This window comes from Tribolium castaneum, chromosome 4 (assembly GCF_031307605.1).
Source record: "Tribolium castaneum strain GA2 chromosome 4, icTriCast1.1, whole genome shotgun sequence".
NCBI classification, from domain to species: domain Eukaryota; kingdom Metazoa; phylum Arthropoda; class Insecta; order Coleoptera; family Tenebrionidae; genus Tribolium; species Tribolium castaneum.
The window spans coordinates 5,887,904-5,908,092 of record NC_087397.1 but is presented as its reverse complement, the minus strand read 5'-3'; the positions used below and the strand labels follow the sequence as shown (position 1 = coordinate 5,908,092).

Here is a 20,189-nt window from a genome sequence, read left to right as displayed (position 1 = left end):
GTGTAAACAAAAAGTAAATTAAACAGAAGTCATTACAAACTGTTCTTCGGTGTCGTGGTCTCAAAATTCTAAACAGGTTCCACCTTTTACTTCAAAAATAATTGTTGGAATTAGCGCGTTTTAAATTAACAGCATCCTATAACGATTGTTCAACGATAAAAATGTAGCACGTCCGTCATCAGTTTGTATTCTTTTTTCTGCTCGTATTTCAAATTTTACAAATGTGGCTCCAATTGTAGATTGCAAACAGTTTGACTGATACTAAGTTCCTATAAAGAAAAATTCACTTCTACTGATGCTATTCATAAAATCTAAAAAAAATTGTGCACAATTTGCAAGTGCAAATGCAATGTGCAAAAATGCAAGTCCGTTAAAATGAAATGGGTGTTCTGTTATCACTTATCAGAGTCATCACTAATCTACCTTACGTCTCCTTCAGACTTCTGAAATATAATTTAATACTTACTTATATTTTTTTCTTTGAACTTAATTTGTCCCAGTAATGCCACATTGATGTTATTGTATCTCAAACCATTATAATCATTATTATATTAACAATAATGTACATAAAATTTAATTTTCAATGTTGAACAGATTTGTAATGATTTCAATAAAGTTATTGATTTCTTAACACAAAACTCAAAATGAGAATTTGATTTACGTAAGCACATAAAAAAATAAAAATTGCGAAGGATAAACCCCAGGTATAAAATCGAGATAAAATCAGAAAAAATCTTTAACAGATGATAGTTTTCTGTTCATGTGTTAACAAGAATATTACCAAACGATATTGTATATTCTAAAGACGCTGATAAATTGGCTGATAAATTCGTAAAAAAGTTGTTTATTACGTATTATGGTCAAAATTAATATCAAACATTTTATTACAGAAATATTTGTCTAATAAACGGTCCAGGAATAATCATATATGTTGCTTATGGTGATTTAAACAAATGCTTCCAGAATTTTTTTAGAAACTGTTATTTTGTATGTATGTTTATTGTGATGTGTATTTTACATGTAAATTATTACGTTTGAACCCCTCTAGATTTTTTTTTCTTCTTAATTTCATGTTTGTATTTAATAAATCTTCAGAACAATGCTTTGTACTATTATGTATACTGACTACAAAGCAAAAATGCCCTTTTGAAAAGACAACTTGACATATCGGCACAAGACTAAAAATTACAAAAAGATTTTTTTAAATTGACGGTAACACCACATCGTTTGAAATATGTTATTCTGTTGAAGCGTTTTTAAAATATTATATTTCAAAACTTGTTGCACAAACAATGCATAAACTGTGTACATGTTTAGCGAAAAAAAATAGTTTTTGTCAAATGATAATAATCTTTAAGTGGGTTCCTTACCATCGTGCAAGCCGGCTGTCTCCCTGCACTATCGCACGTCACCGAACAATTCGACGGCGCTGGCGACAGCCCATCGTCTGTACTTCCCGTATGTGTGGTCGTATCGGCCGTTGCAGGACTCTGTCCTCCCGACGCCAACGGACTATGCGTTGTAGTATCCGGGGGACTCCCCGCACACAGCGTGGACGTCTGACAAAACGTGGTCACTGTCTGTGCATTCTGATTAACCGCTGTTTGCGTCGACACCGACTGTCTATAATTCGTCCCGGGACTCTCCCTCTGAACCTGAACAAGCGCCTGCACTTGCTTATTATCATTCGCGATGATAAAATTCTGATCCACATTCACAGTCGTTCGATTCCCTCCATTATTCTGGAAATTCTGTAACTGTTGACTATTCGAAACCATCGTGGTTTGCTGCTGAACAATCGTAGTGTTTTGCTGGACAAAAGTCGTGTTTTGCGAGGAGGAAACGGCGACCGTTGGTGCACACGGAACCATCAAAGTCTGGCCCATTTGACCACACTGTATAAATTCTTGTTGACCCTGAGTTGGTCTAATCTGCGGCGTGGACGTCCCAAAGGTAACTTGCTGACTCGGACTCACACTAGCCACAAGCGGGCTCAACTGGCCGCTGAATTGTGTCCCATTGACGACAAACTGGCCCCCGTTGGGTGACAAAAACTGGGCACCTGGACTGTGCTGCTGCTGCTGGATTAATTTCCCCTGCGAGGTGGGGGCCCTAATGACCATGCCGGCCGGACTCGCTGCTAGAATACTCTGACCCCCGTTGAACATTCCGTTGTTTTGGACCGGAGTCAGGACGTTTTGTCCGTTAACGTTCTGTAGTTGTAACTGCATGCCGATATTTGAAGTGTCCTGTAATATAGTGGCGGTGCCGTCCGGGTTCATAACCATGCCGCCTAAATTCGGGACTATGAATTGTTGAATCGTGGGGAAATTTTGCACCACTCCGGTGGTGCCATTGATGAGATTCACCGGCTGAAGGAGGTTGATTTGTTGCGCCGGTTGCGAGTTTGCAATGAGTTGGGGACTGGTGTTGGTCATGGGTTGCCCGTTCATTACGATCTGTGGGGGTCCCCCTGTTTTGCTGGGGACTATGGTCAAGGCTTGCATCACTGGGCCCGTGGCTAGACCTTGCGGACTATGAGCCATTTGAATTTGCTGCGGGAAGCCTTGTTGTGACATCACAACGCCGGAGTTTTGCTGGGCAGCTATGTGAAGCATGTTGGCCACTGTTTGTGACATTTTTCGTTTCTTTCCTTTTTTCTTGGTTTCGGGTGAGAGTAGCGCGGTGGTACGTCGTGGGTCACTGTTATCCAGTTGGATTTGTTGTTGTATCACATTTCCGGCGACGATTTGAGGTAATTGCATGTTTTGGCCGACCATGGACCCGTCCATGGTCATTGTGACTCCGCCTTGTAAGACAAAAGGTGTGGGTAAGGCGTTCACTAAAACGGTTTGTTGGCCTAAAACTTGCTGAGCTACTGCCGGTATGACCTGACTGACCGCTGCAGTGACATTTGTGATCATTGGTGAGACGGACATTGGCGGCATTGCGGTTTGATTGGAGACTAGTTTGGGGGGTGGGGGTGGCATAACGCCCGATTGGCTGTTTCCGGTGTTTGCCATTATTAACTGGCCGCCGCTTGAGACAAGGATATGGCCAGGAGGTAACCCGGTGGGGGAATGTTTGACGATATGTGGTGGAGAGATTTGGGGATTGGTTTGAGACTGAGGGACTTGTATGCTACTGACGACGCTTTGGACCATTTCAAGTGGGGATTTTGAAACGGTTTGTGTGACTGTTGTTGGGGTTGTGGATGCTGGGAGGTTAGCAGGACTGTTGACTGAAACTGTGGCAGTGTTGGCACGACCGGCCAAAACCGACGTTATGGTATTACTACCAACTGTTCGTCCACTTGCCATCGTCGTAACTATACTCGAAATATACGGCGTGTTCATTTTCGAACAACAGTCACTTTTCGGTGGGTAATTCGTACTGCAAACCTCACGCGATTGGTAGACAGCATATGGCATATTATCATTCCTAGGAGGCGTTGGAGTGTGTGGGTTAGGTGTAGGTGGATCTGATTGTGATCCATCCAATGGCGATACATTGCTAGTACTAACAGTACCGCCCTGAATCGGTCTTGAATCCGGTGATTGATTATTTTGTTTGTCGGAATAAGTCGATGATGTCACCGGATCGTCAATAGCCGACGAACTCGGAGTTCCAGGTTGACTGTTAGGTCTCGAATGGCCTTTATGACTGTCGCAATTTTGACATTGGTCGTTGGTGACGCTACTGTCGGCGTGAGCCGCCATCATTTGATTATACTGCTGGGACATTACTTGAGGAACTTGACTTTTTACTACGTGTAACGTTTGATTGGTTCGATTTGTAATGTTTTGCGTTTGTTTCATATGAGATATCACCACGTTGCTGGGTAAAGGCACCTCGTTTGTTTGCGAATTCGGTGGTGTTAGGTGGGGCTGCTGCGGGCTGCTGCACACCATGCCCGCGCACGCGTTCACCCCTGAAAAAAATTAATTCAAAGTTTCAAAAATAACCATTTCAGGAATATTTTGTCTAGCTAAACACGAGAATCACCATGAAAAGTTCTGATTAGCTCTTCTTTTCTAGAAAACCTGCTTGGGTTTGGCTATGGCTGGTTTGTGGAGATTTTTTTGTCAGCTTGATTGTTTAATCATGTTTAAATTTACTCCTTACTTAAAAAATTCATAACTCGAAAATTAAAAGTCTTAAAGCAAAGCGGTTCGTTCCAGTGAATTTGACGGCGCATTTTACGTATTATAGTAGCTTTTGATAAAGTTAAAAGTTTAGAAATTGACAAAAAAAATCTAAAAAACCAAAAAAGTTTCCAAATTCGCATTAACAAAGTTTTATATACATTTGTATGCCTTTACAACCCTCTCGAGTTGTTAAAAGTGCAAATACAGTCAACTGTTTCGATTTTTTATGTTGATTTTTGTCGATTTACGGTACCCGGAACATTTATCGAACAATAACTCCGGAACTATTAGGGATAACTCAATAAAGTTTATTGCCGTTGAAACGCTCTTTTAATTACCTATCTTTCTCAAAAAAGAATCACTGTTCTTCGGTTAATAGTTTTCAAAAAAGGAAAAAAATTACAAACAAATGCAAAAAGAGATAAAATAAAAAATGCAATAACTAAAAAACTATTAGAAATAGGGCGATTTTTTCAACGCCAATCCATTGGCCAGGTCATTTTACATGAGCTAGAATCTATTTAGAATCTGGCGGTAGATAAAAAATTTATTTTTCGAAAATCGATAAAATTCCTCTAAGGAGGCAAAATAGAGGTTGTTTGCGATGCCAACCTGTTTGTCTGTTGATGGTATTATTGAGCAGGGCCGTCTGCTGGGCTAAATACCCACTGGGGTCCTCCATAAACGAGGGACTGGCCGAATTCTGGTTGATAATAACCTGTCGGCCGTTTTCGGCTGGTATTTGCCGCACGTCAATGTTGGGACAGGGTGCATGCAACGCCGAATCCATCATATGATACGGCCGATTTTTAACGATTTTCCCCAATTTGACCTTTTTCCGTTTGACCTCGTCTTGCCACATAGTGGGCGATGGTGTGTGTGGATGCAGCGGCGGCACTCTTTCGTAGGCATTGGGCGAATTTTGAATGCGATTAGGCCATGGCATCTTTTGATGGTTGTTAATCATAACCGGCGCTTGCATAATCTGATTATTTTGCGGGCGAAAACCGTTCATTTGGTTGTGGCCGGGCATAAATGTCGGTCGCATTTGCTTCGACGCGTCGTATTGTATCTGTGGGTATTGTTGGTTGTTGTAGAAGTGGTGGAGGCGGTTTTGGGCATCTCTTTGATTCGTGACTCCTACGGGAATCATCTGGATGTTGGGCCGGCCTGGTCCACTGGGTTCGCTTGGTTGGCTGTTGATGAAAACTCGGGATTGATTTGGATTAGGAACGACGTTTTGACCCTGTATGACCACTCCATTATTGACCTGATTCGAGTTAAGGGCCCCTTGGAGACTTATCACTTGGCCGTTGGGCCCGATAATGTGCTGCTGAGGAACGCTGGGATTTTGACCATTGTGGTTCTGGTGGATCTGTTGCGATATGTTGGACTGTTGTTGGGGTACCATCATGGTACTGTTATCACCGACCACCATGGGCGAACCGTTAACGATTCGATTCTGTTGCTCCTGGTTTTGATATCGGACCATCTGCTGGCTCTCGGGGTAATTCTGCAGACGATTACCCATTTGAGAGCTGCTAGTCGGTGACTGAGGCCACACCTATAATAATCATACAATGAATTCAACAAATTGCAAGTAATAAAATAACGACCTGAGCTTGATTTCCGAGACCTTCCTTGTTGAAATGCTGTTGACTCAAAGCGAGTTTGTCCGGACGAGTGAAAATTTGCGATAAAGAAACACAACCGGCGTAAGGCATGCCGACTTTTCGCTTGGTTTTCTTATTGTTGCAGTCTGGAAATAAATTTCTTGTGTAATAAAGTGTAGGATTGAAAATCGTATCTAAGAAGAAAGAATGCGGTAAAAATAATAGAATCTAAAAATACGCTTCGATGCTGTATTTCATAACATAATAGTCGGACAAGTTTCGAGCTCGAATACAAAAAGTTGCGCAAGTGGGCATTATCTGTTTTAAGATCCGTTATTTACGGCACGAGAAAAATAATTTAATCGAGTGGCATTTGTCGCAACGCACGTGCGATACATTATTTCGAACAGTCGACAGTTTCAGAAATTTCCAAAGATCAGCTTAGGAGATAATCTCTTTAAAGCTGTCGCCGTATCGCCCAGATCAATTAATTTTTGACTTTGGTATACGATGTCCGAGTGTAAGGAATCGTCTGTCATTATCTCCAATGTGGAAACAATCGCTGCTAGTAAAACTCGTTAGATAGCAGACAATTTATTATGCGAGTTACGAGGCATGAATGGAAGAACGATAATCTATTCAAAAACACGATCTATTAAATTTGACAGCGGCCATAAACTAGTTGTTAAATTAATGAAGCGTGCACTGGCATATCTATCCACGTGCATTTCTGTAATTTACTTAGAAGGTTTAGAGGGCACATCGAGTCGGCTAATGGGCACCGAGCTTGTGTATGCCATGCATGATACAGTCCGGTCAGGGCAATACATTAACCGCAAATAACACGGAAAACACACAACATTACACATGTCACAGATGTTTACAACAATAGACTACTATATTGCCGACATTATGCTGCATTCGTTCGGGATGCTTCATTTACAAGATTATGGCTTGAAGGACGATTAAAGTAATAGTCCCGCGAGACGCTGCGACACAAAACACATCAGGGAATAACGCAATTATTGTAATTAAATTTTCGGTCGCTTCGAGCCGGATAAATCTTTCATGAGAACAAGACATATTTATTAGCGTGGACAAGATCGATTGCTTACCATTTACACAACAACTATGCGCCTAAGACCAACGTTTATTACCATTAATATTAATGATTTCCAAATACGAAACGGCTACATCGTAAAATTTTACGACCGAGCATTGTTTTCGATAATATTTTAAACACATATCTATATAAAGCATCGACAGGTTGCTATTTATTTCAGACGTTTTTGTTCCGCAAATTACAAAGACCACGACGTGCGAGAGGTTCAAACATGCCCATTATAATCCGGGCATTAACAGGACGAAAAATCCGGGCAAATACATTATTAATTTGGTAAAAAAAATATTTTTTTGGTTTGTTTGCCGTGCTAATAAATCGCGAGTTGTCAAAAAACCCTAACTTGTGTATGAAACAATCAAACGCCAAGTTACGGCCTCGTAAAGCTGAAAAATAAACTTTACATGATCTGTACGTAAAGATTTGATTTCCATCTTTTACAGTTGGGCTTTTACGACGCTGTAATTAATAATTTGATTTGTGGAAAAATAGGGAAAGATTCATAAAATATTTATGGAGTGAATGTTGGGTGTTTTATACGTTTACTCAAAACTAAATTTCATATAGGATTAATTGAATATCGATCTTGATTAAAAACGAGCATAAAACAACAATGGGCGAAATTAAATTGGGAGCTTGTTGGGAAATATTCAAATTAATTGTATAATTTGATGATGTAAACCAACGGCGACTGTTGTAGCGAACAGAAACATAATGTAGGTATGAAATTTAATTACGTTCGTCCCTGATAACGTTTTAATTAAGTCCGTTTTAGTGCTTTATATTCTAAATTCGGACTTATCGCATGACGAAAACTTTTCATATTTCACACAATGCGAAAATTGCACGCTTTTTTAACTCGTGTTAAACTCTTACCAGTTTCAATTACGTTGACACTGTACAATATACTTAAATTAAGAAAATGCTTTCGCAACTTGTTACAAAGTAAAATTAAATTTGACTGTAATGGAGTTTTAACTTGTTCGGTGTAAAGTTGAAATAAGTTGGAAAATTACAGAGCTGTTCCTACAACTTTTCAGCGGAATTGTCTCGTTCGCTGTTGACATATTTTCCAGCCAGAAATTATCATTTGTATTGAAAAAACACAAAAACATGCAACTCTATAATAATCCGAAGAATGGTATGTACTGTTTTACCCGGCAACTTGTTAGAAGAGTATCGTACATGTATGGAACGATGTTCAAAGCCAAGGCCATTGGGTTGATTACACCTTTGCAATGCCAATCTACCATGGAAAATAAAACATTCAAATCTAACAAGCTGATCGTTTAATGCATAAATTATGTACACAATTCGTTTCATTTTTCAATCACGTTTACGAGCCCGACCGACACGAATTAAAAATTAATAAATTACAGGCAAAGTGCTTTTTACAAATGTTTGCGCAAAAACATTATTTCATTGGGACAACGAATTAAATACTTCGTCTCATTTCACAGATATTTAAATTAGGAGTAATAAATAATATTAACACAGACTGTAATTAACTTCATGGCTCTAAAGTTACAAATTTCGTAATCAACTAATTCAATTTATTTGGAAACGATATAATCTCGGTGCTTGAGTCCGAAGAAAACGTTCGTTTTTGAGTATTTCCTCTCCCTATTTAGATAACCGTCTGCTTAATGCAAAATTGTCGTTTGCATACAAATTGAAAGTGGCAAAGTCTGCTCGAATATGAAAAATTTAAATTTCCATTTAATGCTCTCCTGCTTTTAGCCGGTCTCTTGTACGAATTAAACCCAATGTACCTCGCGTAAATATCCTTTCATAAATTAAGTATCGTAATTAGGTTTTTTCTCGCAATTTATCGCCGGGATTAGTAAAACATTCGGAATTAATTAGTGCCGCGACTGGCAACACATCTTAATTTCCACACACGCTGCTACAAAAGAAAGTATTACGAATGTTTGAAAACGCTTAATACGGAGGTATTTACTGTAATTATTGCAATAAATAACAAAGCCGGTTGGCAATTTTTTAATCAACCGTTGGTATAATTATTATCGCTCTGAATTCATGGTAGAGTGAGTTTCTGGCATGCCACACCAGCCTCCGCTTCGGAATAAAAGCTGAAAAATGATTGCATTTGAGACGCGTCGATAAATGAAATTTTAAATTAATTCCATCACCTGGCCCGGTAGCTCGAAAAAGTGCTTTTTATATGGAAAACGAATAATTACTCCGAATTAATTTATTATGCCACGAACGCAGCCAAACATCACCTGCTGGCACATAAAAACGCTTTTACAACCCTTAATCTCGTACAATCGTTTCGGTAATCGATAATTTGTCGACTTTCGAAAACAACATCCCGCGACACGAAATTAATCATATTTCATGCATTAACCGAGCGGAAAGGACTGAATATGCACATTTACTGCCACGGTCCGTTGCCTTTTTGGGCTGTTGTAGGAAAGTGTAATTTATCAGAGATACAATTCGCTAAAGGACCACACACACGACCCGGCTTGACTTTTTTCCGAGTGTTTTGCATGCGTTCGGGGAAAAACAGCCCCGAGAGCCGTCACGGGACTAAAACAATGGCGTGGCGGTGGCACGGGGCGATCTGACGGGCAAATAGGGAGCCGGTCAGCGAGCCGTGACGGGCTTTCATTGTTTCGACTTGGTTCCCATTATTACGGTGTTACCTAGCATATTATGTATGATAAATACATTCAGACAGCTGCCCCGACGAAACGAATAGCCGCGGCGTCACTCGACGACGACGGCGGCGCCAGGTGTGGACGCACCCTCGCCCCCGACACGTCATTAAACACTTTTTGTAAAAGAAATCCGTTTTCAAATGAATTAAAACAACAGTCCAGCAGGTAGTAAATTTACAAATGTTTGCGAAATCTGCGCGGCGTTTCTACAAAATTAATTGGATTTTTAGAAAACTTTCAGTGTAATTTGAAAATCGATGCGGCTTTCGATAAGCCTTTTATCATCCAGCGCGGTAAACAGTGTTTGCCCCGCCATTGTTGAATGAATTCAAAATTGTAAATTCGGATAAAACGTTCCGTTGTGAATAACTCTCGGCCCGAGTAATCTTGAAGGAAAGATCCGGTAGAAATTCGCAATTACATAAAGCCTTTTATAAAATATTTAACAGCTCTGTTGCGGCAAGATTCGTAATATAAATTTCAGGAGTGAAGCTGAATTGAATTTAGTGCACCGAAAAACGTTATAAGAGAGCAAAACCCGGCTCGTTTTCTCGTTGCGAGAGCAGAAGGAAAAAAACCGTCATCATGAAAACGTTTTGAAGGGAATTCGAGAATTATTATTCGCTTTGATCTTCGGATGCGCAACACACCGGTGCTGGAAACAAACAAGATAAAAGGACGTCGAGTTTTATATCCGAGATTCTTGTTTTTATTCCATCGTGTTTTTTGTGAATTGTCGGTAAATCGAACACTCTATATATTAAAGAATAAAGAGCGTCATCCGGGATCAATAGTTCGTCCTCCGGAAAGCGCGACATCTCTAAGGCACGTCAGTTGATAAGGGTTAAATTCGTATCAGAGTAAAACGTTGTCATCGCCATCCGACGACTCGACTGTGTGCCATTACGACGTTGTTGGAGCGTCAGACTGACAACAAATTTGTCATTTAAAGCGATATTGAAAAGTCGAGAATCGAATTACCAAACAGAAAGTCGAGGGAACGACCGCGATAAAAATTTAAAAAGGATTTTCTGGCGAATGCGCCGGGACGAACAGATAAATTTACATTGCGACTTTATTGTTATCTCGCTGGGGAATGAATCAAAAACGTAGAGGAAACGCCTGGCAATTACGTTCTATGCTTGATAACGTTTAGACACACAGAAAGATCGAAAACGAGATACGGGACAGTCAAGACACGAATCGTAAATTCGCATCACAAAGCAACACTCGAAGGCCGTTATCCGAAGAACAATCGCTTGTTTTACGATTGTTTAGTAAACCGGGAGTTTCCTAAAAAATCGCAGCAAAATTCCACAAGGTAGCAAACATGCAAAAACCGCTCACTTAACGAATTTTACGAGATGGATTTGGGATGAGTGTGTAACATGTGTCGGCTGGCTTCCGCCAACTGCTGAAATTAAGTGATGACAAGTTTCATCTTCCAAGTAATTATACAAACATGAGACGTGGTGATGCATTGGTAAATTAGGAGAAAAATCGGTTTTGAAAGGAGTTGGTTGTCATTTTCTCGTAATGATAAAAATCGTCCAAAGACAAGTCTGCTATTTGTGAGATTTATTGTTGAAAACCTCCCATTGTCTTTGTCATTATGTAAATGCCGGTTCCACGTCCGACCTTCTGCTCGTTCTTATTGTGGCACAAATTAAAGAAAACAACAATAGTAATTTGTACGTGGCATTTTAACGAGAGTGCGGTTTCCCATAATAACACATTGAAAAATTTAACGTGTCACTGTGACTCAATTAAAGGGGGTGGCGATTTCGGCCCAAAATTTTTACGAGCTCTCCCTTCTATAATAGATCACAGGGTGACACAAGTTCCCGGTCATGAATTTAACATCGCGCCATGTGTCGCTATTGTCTAATTTTTCCGAATCTGCTCACGGATTCTGCCAATGTGAAGAGGGAAATTAGTGGTTATCGTTCGTATCGTGAGCCATAACTCGAATCGCGGCTCTTGCACGATACGTTCAAAGGTCAAATCGGAGAACATTGGGGTATTTACATAAAACTTATTGCAATATTAAGACTTGTGGTTTATTTCGCCGGCGATGCTAGTGTGGGAACAGAATGCATTATTCTAATATCCCTCACGCCCACAGCATAAATAGATAAAATTTTCTCTTTAAGGTCTCTCCCGCTCAGTGTCAATGTCGTGCAGAACAATTTGTATTACTTTGCTTACAATGCAATGTCGTCCGATGAACCACTCCTTCAGACAAAACGGTTATTCATTTACCTATTCGACGCCCACAAATTCCACTGTCATACGAAATTTCGGCACGAGTCTACAGGGTGAGGCAAGCAAAACTTGAGTCCGCATTAATCGATCATGAAAAGCGATCTGAACGCGTGAAGCAGCAAATAAAAAGCTCGCCATCATATCGATCCATAATAATTGTCTGGAGGCCAAACACGATAAACTCGATGAAAAGAACTGGCCCCATATAAGGCAAAGCCTACATTGAAATTAAATTAACTGATTCCCGGTGGGTGTGATTCAAGTCACGACGTATCCTTTCGGATCTGCTGCTGCTCTGAAGTCGAATGAAAAAACCGTTCTTGACGCACACACCTCGAGGGGGGCCTCCGATGATGACATTCGGTATTATGCAAGATTTGGGGCTGCTTGGTCGATCACAAAGGGTCATCGGTGAACGACCTCTCGGAGGCTTTCTCCTGCAGGAATACCTACAGAGAGCGACTCTCGATCTCTGCGACGGGCCATCGACCCAAATCAAGTGGTACACACAGTTTTACTGCCTACCTGGCGAGCCGAACTGACACTCCTTGATTAATGGTCGCCAAATGACCCAACACGCCCAACGACTACCAAAACAAATTCGCCAACATGACGATAACTTCATCGATAAAACGCGGTTTGGGTTCCGGGTCGCAGCGAGAAAATCCTTGCGGAAATCCCGACGCCCGAGCTCGCGTAGGAACATAACCCGAAACTAGAAATACCTTTTCGCATTTTGGCGGCGGGGTCCGGGGGCTTGCACTCCAACGAGGCCATGGCGATGATTTTTCTCTTGTGGTTGCACAATTTGGTCAGGTCCCCTGTATTGGTGTCCGGTGATAGCGTCCACGGTTTACTGGCCACCTAAAAAATGTTCAAATTGAATTGGAAAATTCGAAGCGAGGGTGCATCTATTCAACAAGCCGAAAAAAAGTCGGGAGATAACGTTTCATTAACGTCGGATGCATTTGCGATCCGCTGCTGAAAAATGTAAATCAACATGTCAACGTAAAAATGAAAAAAGCCCCCGAGTTAATTAATACGGAATTAATTTTTCGGACGCTGGTATTCGAACGGATGTTAATTTTAGTCGATTCCATTTTCCTCAGTTTATGATTTCTACATGGATGAATTTATGACCAGGAAACGGTCATAAAATTTATATATAACGCGCGTTAAAAAACAAAGCTAATTAGGTTTTTCCTTCGATGGTTTATCTAGACAGGAGAGAGAAAATTGGTTTTTTGAAATCTCGAATGAGTTTACAAGAAGATGGTGAATTATTAATGACAACCTTGGCTGCGTCTGAACTTAGTTTAGTCGGGTGAAGGTTACTGTTCAATGCCACTACATAGGTACATAATTTCCCAGCAGTAAACAAGCTAAATTGAATCGTAAGAAGTGTCCGAAAGTCAGCGATTTCATGAAAATATCTGCGAGAGAATGCAAGCAATTTCAGTCCGAACGTATGCATGAAAGAGGTCGCAACCTAAGAATAGAATATATTCAAGAGATTTACGAGACTGTGCATTCAAAAGCAATAGAAAACAAAGCCGGACTGAAGCTGAACTAAAACTCAAAAGTGGGGCATCTATGAACATAAAGTTCATTTTATTCCGCCTGTAATTTCCTGCCCACTGAGCGATATCATCGCACAAAGTAATCTTTCATTTGTTTCCTTCGTGGAATTTTCTCAAAAGAACAACTTGTTAAGTACGTCACAATTTTTCCCCCACAAATACACACCCCCGACGTTTTAATTACGATTCAAAGCGTTACGAGATCAATCGTCTTTTCGCCTCATGATTTATTTATACCGATAAGAATTCATATTTGCACACCCACTCCCGGTGGTGGTTCAATTCGACATTATGCGGAAACTCGGAAGAAAAATAAACGAAAAGATTAATAAAACATGAAGTTATAATACGAAGCATTTGTGTAATAAATCACGGAACGTCCACCGAACTATAAACAAAATTAATTAAGGGATCGTTTCGTGTATTATTTTGATTTATGTCGAACGTTCGAAAATTCGGTCGAGGCCGAAAACGCAAGACGCAACGATTTATCATTTTAATACGACAAAACAAACGATAGAACAAGAGCGCACTTAATGAAGACGAACTGCAGGAAACATTATTAGTTTCGCAACTGCAAAAGCTTAATTCCACGTCGCATACGAAATATACCGAAAGGGCATTACTACAACCTGTTAATTAAGAGCACAAGACTGGAATAATGGCATTAAACCACGAAAAAAACCAAGGCCTATAGGACCAAGGCATCAGTTTGTGATTTTTCCACACAAGTGAAATAACTTTTCTTTTGGTTCGTCTGTTTCATCATTCTGCGGTTATTAGTTTCAAGGTTGTTAAATATCGTCATGTTTACTTTTTTTAACATAGTTTAATTACGTAACGTCATGGCTGTGTAATTCGGAAAAAATAATCCGACCTTTGTGCCGTAATCAAATTAAAATAAGGGCGAATTCGCGAAAATTGCATTATCTAAAATTAGCAACCGAAATGACGAGAGTTAAATTCGTAAAGGGGTTAATAAATATTGACTTTTTCCCTCCCGACGATGAAATGGGTTTTAGCTTTCAGGATCGTGAATGCTTTCTAAAATCGAGTTTCCCTTTTCTCATCATATAAAATAAAGTGAATTTCTCGAGCGGAATTACTTCGTTTATAAATTCCAATAAGAAATCCGCCGAGGAGCCGAATTTCATTTCCGTCTGTGTTCACATCCATTATAAAAACACTGCTATTACCGTCGAGTTAAGTTAATATGCCGAGTTATTTATGCTTTGCTAGATAAGTGCAAAGAATGACAGAAAAGAAAGGAAAAAACCATTTCAATTTTTCGAAAAAACGTAAATGGATTCGTTGACTAGGATAATAAAACTGGTCGAGGAGCTGACGATTGTCGTTGACTGCGATCCGTGAATATAAATATTGATGAGCAGTTATATACGTTTAATTATGACATTGAGATAACGTGTCTGCCGTTGAGGTCCTCTTAAGGAACATGTGTCAGTTGCTTGTCCTCCAATGGAACGAACCAACGACTGCTAACGTAATTAAGATTCTATCGCTACAAATTATCTCTCACGGATGCGTCCCCTAATTACACTTAATTTTTTCCACTGCCATATTTCCTGAAAACCAGTTTTTCCAAATTCAAATTGTTTGTTCGCCAGTCGAAATAATAAAAAAAAGCAATTTTAATCGTGGAATCGCTGATGCACTCACTCAACGGTACAATTATGGCACATTAATTATCGTCGATCGAACTCAATCGAGGGTTGAGCTATCGTCCTCGTTCGGTCGGAGTTTGTGTACTAATCGATGTCGAAGCGTATCCTATTATGCGATCCGACGTTTGTTGTTTTGTGTTTTCGAGACAGCGATTTAAAATCCACCCTTTGCACAAGAGATGATCTCGATAAACTAACAGATTTTCCGAAAACAATTTACCGCAAGCGGGCCATAAAAGTTTTTATCACGAGATTAACTTCTCGCAGGAGTCCGGGAGCTTTTGAAAAGGACCGTAATTATTCAGCTGAAAAGCTGCTCGACTATCGTGTAACGCTCCGGCAATTCGCTCCCAACTTTTATGCGGGAACGTAGAGTATTTACGTCGTCCATTACTCTCCGGACGTGATTTATTGTTTTCCGAGATTTTAAGATGACACACGTCGCGTAAAAGGATTTAAAACTTTGTAAATGGTAAGTCGTTCCGTGCCGGATTATGCTCCGGGAGGAAAACTAATTAAGCTCGTCTTCCGATAACGATGCTTGCGAGTTTTTGTCGAACGGTTTTTTGTGCGTGTCGGCGGAAAGTTTACTAATAGGTTTTGAGCTTTTGTTGGGGAATCATCCGAGTAACGAGATTTAAAAGGGCGGAAATGAAGACGTTACCGATCGACTCCGGCTTAAATTAACTCACAAACATATGGTTTATGTGTCGCAAGGGTGTAACGTGAAACTTACACAACGTAAAACCTTGTTATAGATCGAAAAGTGTCTTGTTCGACATGCCGGAAATACCTACTAGTCGAAAAAAATGCACAGACACAACAGACATTGATTTAGTTATTCTGAATTTTCATCGGACGTCATATCCATCTACAAAATTAGCTTCGTAACTTTGCATCCAACATTCACTATTGACGTTGCACATTTGATTGATACCCAGATGGGAATACTAATAACCATTAATTAACGTCCAACGATCGACGTTTCATACGTTTTGCGAAATACAACCCAACCCTAGAATTTATTCGGTTTTTCTTGCTGTTTTCGACACAAGTGTGTATTTTACACCACCTATACCTATAATCACTCTCGGTACCGGAAATTACCATCAATTTTCCAGTCTACAGGTGTATACGTATTTCGAAATCGGAAGGGTTGATGAACTCATTATTTCCCTATTTAAACTGGCCGCTGGACGACCGCCGCATGGACGAAAGATTCTTTCAAAAATACACCTTATTAACTGGTAAAAATGCATTTATGTGTACCACCACCTCGGGGGGCAATCCCGTGATTACACATAATGCCTAAATTACACTAAATTACCGCCGACCATTATAAACGATTGTACCACAAAAATTTACTCCACGTGAAGCGGCGCTCCAAAGGCAAATAAGGGAACCGTTTCGACACGGGTACAAGAAATGTAATTTTAAATCAGCCCCAGCGACCCAAATGTCGCCACTTTTTGTCCATTATAGCTCCTAGTAATCAACTGACTTATTTTTGTTTTTTGCTGGCGATAAATTGCCCCAATTTTTCAAATCTCGGTCGATAAATCATGCTTTCTATCAGCGTAGGATTTCCATCAGACGCGTTTAGACGCGCGGTCCAACTCGCGATCGATACCAGCGTCGACCATCCACCTCTTACCCGTCTCTTTGTGCATCTCCTAGTAAGGTTGTTCGCCCCGTTTCGCTAAAAACGATTACCTTTTGTATCTAGACGTTGAAATGATGTTTGCTCCAAACACCCTTATCTTTACCGCTTCGCATTTTCTCGACAGTGTCGAGGCTCTTGTCAAAATTGCATCGACTTTTCGGCAAACTTGTTGCTTCGTTTCACTTACCTTAGGATCGAAATTAAAGGTGTTGTCATATTTGAAATGACATTCTAATCCACACTTGCAAGTGCCCGACGTGAGGAGATACTCTTTGACTTGTTCCGGAGAACTTAAAGCTGTGTTACTTGGGCTGAAACAAAAAAGCAGTTGGATTTATTTCTAGAAATAATTGTGAGGAGTTAAAATAGCTTTGACAGTGTTTTAATGTCGAGTTAATGGAAAGCAATGAACACGTTTATGGTTTCCCATTTAACAAAGTACGGAATCAAAGACAACACCTTTACATCTCGGTTAATGAACCAAATAGTTCCAATGTACGGTCGTTTGATACGATAAAGATCGAAACTCGAGACTAGAGAACAACCACACACTAACTTACATGATTTACAGCCTTACTATTCACAATTCAGTAACACTAGATAATATCTCCGCTCCTCATTTCGCTTAATTACGACCATACAAACTGGAAGCGGTCCCGAGCGTCATACGTTATTTTTTCTACCGCCTATTTGAAAGTGTTTTTATTGTAACACAAGTTAAGTGAAATACTTGTTCGAGCGTCACACAAACGAAACAATAGAATAAAAGGTACAAGTTGCCAAGAGCGCTCCAGAGAAATGAAGGGCTATTCAATTCGGAGCAGATGTTCAGACGAGATTTCAACACAGACTCCAACAATTTTTCCGGTAAATCTTATGCAAATCGCAAAAATTTAATCGTTTCAATTATCCACACAATGAAATCGATTCCGAGCCAGCTTTAATATAGTCACATGCAAATTAATAAGCTGCGCTAGACGGATCATCCAGTCGTGAAAACAGGACTTGAAGAGTCTCACAGATTGCAGCTGAGTAGTTTATGAATATGCATGGACACATTGTGCAGCTCCTTATTCAAACATACTCCCGGGTCGTGTTTGCTCAATATACAAAACGAAACGATTTTGTTTTATTGCTACTCATACTGGTAATTAGCCGTTTGCTTTGACGCCTAGACAAACAAAAAATTAAAAGGAGTGTTATCTATCTGGTTATGTTAACATTAAACGGGTTTATGATCGCTAAAGCTAAACTCTGCGGTTTTAAAACGAACGAGCTAGAACCGCATTTTTACGCGTTTTTGTACAGGTACGCCCAGCCAAGATTGCTCAATCAATAGTTCTGTTCTAATACGCCACTGTGGCAAACCCAAAAATAAAATAAAAAATGTTTTCTCAATTTTTTAAATCTTTTCAGCCGAAAATGTAGCTGGATCACGCTGTATATGTGGCAACTGACAAAAATAGTTTCTAGTTGTTGGCGCGTCAACCGCAAATTTTTATTAATCTTTCGACATTCAAGATGATTTGCGGTCAATTAATGTTTCCAAGGTTTCTGACTAAACCCACCGTTGCGAAAAATTCTGCGGTTACATATCTCGAACACAAAGTGCGCATTTATTGACGTTTCTATTCTCGTCTTAAGGCAAACAATGACGTGTTTAAAAATTATATAAAATTAAATTTGTACACAACCAGATAATTCTAGCCGTGTAAATATTTCGAAAAGAATATTTTTAAGGTAAACAAATGCGCACTAATTATCACAGAAACTAAAAATCTGTATCCTTGAAGGTTATCTTGCTGAGGTTACTGACAGGTGTTTATGTAAATATTTCTTCACTCTATCAAGTAGTAAACTTTTTTCCGGTAGTATGTTTGTATTTTATGACACCCTTGTATCCTAATCGTCGGACGTCATAAACAGATTTAATGTTTCTTTAAATGGTCACGTATTTGAGATTCTTTTGGGCTTTTGTGTCACAAAACTCGTTTGAAAAAATTCAAGGTTGGTTTAACAAATCTGCGCAATCAATCACAGCTGACAAGTGTGGGTTTTTCAATTAAAAAATCGTAAAGGGGATTTTTCTCGAAATCGAATTGATGATAGTTCCAGTTGGTAATTTTTAACGAGCGATTAGTCGCCACGACCGATCTCATGTGCGAAATGAATAGTAATGATGCGAATCATTAATGGGATTGTCGCCTAACTCCGACGCTAGATTAAAAGACAATTAAACAAGATTAAAATGGGATGACAAAGCGGTGCCTTGTTTCCTCGCAGCGCACGAAATTAATTCATTAGCGTCGCGCTGGGGGCCCCGATTACACAGATAATCTGTATCAGACTTCATTACTCTGCGTCCTGGTTTTGTTAGGCGGTCGACCATTATTCCAGAGAAGATAATCTAGGTCCCGGATTTTTTCAAAAATTCACTCGCAACACAATCAAACATTCAAATCGGATCGCAAGGACAGAAATTACAAACTCGCCCTTAATTCCGTCTTTAACATCTTATCTGCTTAAGCCTGACTTATTATAATTGAATCCGAGCCTAAACGCAAAAGGTATACGTTGTATGTAAATCGGAACATTAGGAATCCGAAAGTACTTTATGAGCCACTTATTGACGACAACGTACTAGTTATACCATTTGCGGTCGTTGGGTCGAATGTTTTTGTTCAATAAGACAAAACGAAACCGAATCCATTCAATATTGTAACTGTACTTCAATAAAAAAGCTCTTGTGTTCCAAGTACCAATTAACGTCTAAAGAATAATTATCTTCGTCGATATTAACCATTCCCTTGTTTCGTTTTTGCTCGCATTCGCTTCCACTCAACCGATGACCATTTAACATTCTTTTTGCATTGTTTCGCATGCAACTGCATCGTTTTCACCTTCTCTTTGTTTTACAAGAATCTTTTTCGGACACTCGTGTAATTGGTTATTTTACCGGCGAAACGCAGCTATTATTGCTTAGTCTATGACCTTCGAGACGGCTTAAACGATGCAATTTACAATAATATATCATCGTTTCTTATCCGCAGAAAGCTAATCTATTATTACACGTTTACAGGGGAATCACCTCTGCGTGCACCTAGTCGAGAGCGTTCCAATTCAAATAATTTCTTCATCAAGTTCTTTGTGGCAATGTCAGATTTTTCTGTTCGAATTAAACCTCGCGCAAGTTGGCAACTCGATCAGAACTTCCCAAAGCTGTTCGTAAATTAAATAAACACGTTTAGGAAGTTTTATCTCGCGAATGTTGTACACAAACGCTATTTACGAGAGTTGAGTCAACTTTGTAAAATAATTCGAGTAAAATTTTTTCGGCTTTAATCTGGCAGACATTCCGACCAGATGTTCGATGTGGAAAAAAGTGGAAAACAATCCCACAGACTTTTTCACTGTTTGTCAGTTAGCAAAGT

The 20,189-nt window shown here is 39.7% G+C and overlaps 1 protein-coding gene across 6 annotated transcripts in view; it reads right to left on the bottom strand.

Moving 5' to 3' along the window:
• The window catches only part of sba (six-banded), a 30,017-nt gene that overhangs the window by 3,158 nt on the left and 6,670 nt on the right, over positions 1 to 20,189 (bottom strand). For 4 of the 6 annotated variants that reach the window (XR_010333924.1, XM_008202830.3, XM_008202831.3 and 1 more), the window contains 5 exons: positions 16,946 to 17,069; positions 12,559 to 12,697; positions 5,762 to 5,907; positions 4,761 to 5,712; positions 1,371 to 3,931 (listed from right to left, as the gene is read on the bottom strand). Coding sequence is in view for 5 of the 6 variants with exons in the window: in XM_008202830.3 (XP_008201052.1) it covers positions 1,371 to 3,931; positions 4,761 to 5,712; positions 5,762 to 5,907; positions 12,559 to 12,697; positions 16,946 to 17,069 (3,922 nt within the window). In the remaining variant the exon portion in view is untranslated. Of the gene's footprint in view, positions 1 to 1,370; positions 3,932 to 4,760; positions 5,713 to 5,761; positions 5,908 to 12,558; positions 12,698 to 16,945; positions 17,070 to 20,189 lie in introns of those variants that run through there. The other 2 variants (XM_966293.4, XM_064356480.1) reach the window with 2 other exon arrangements.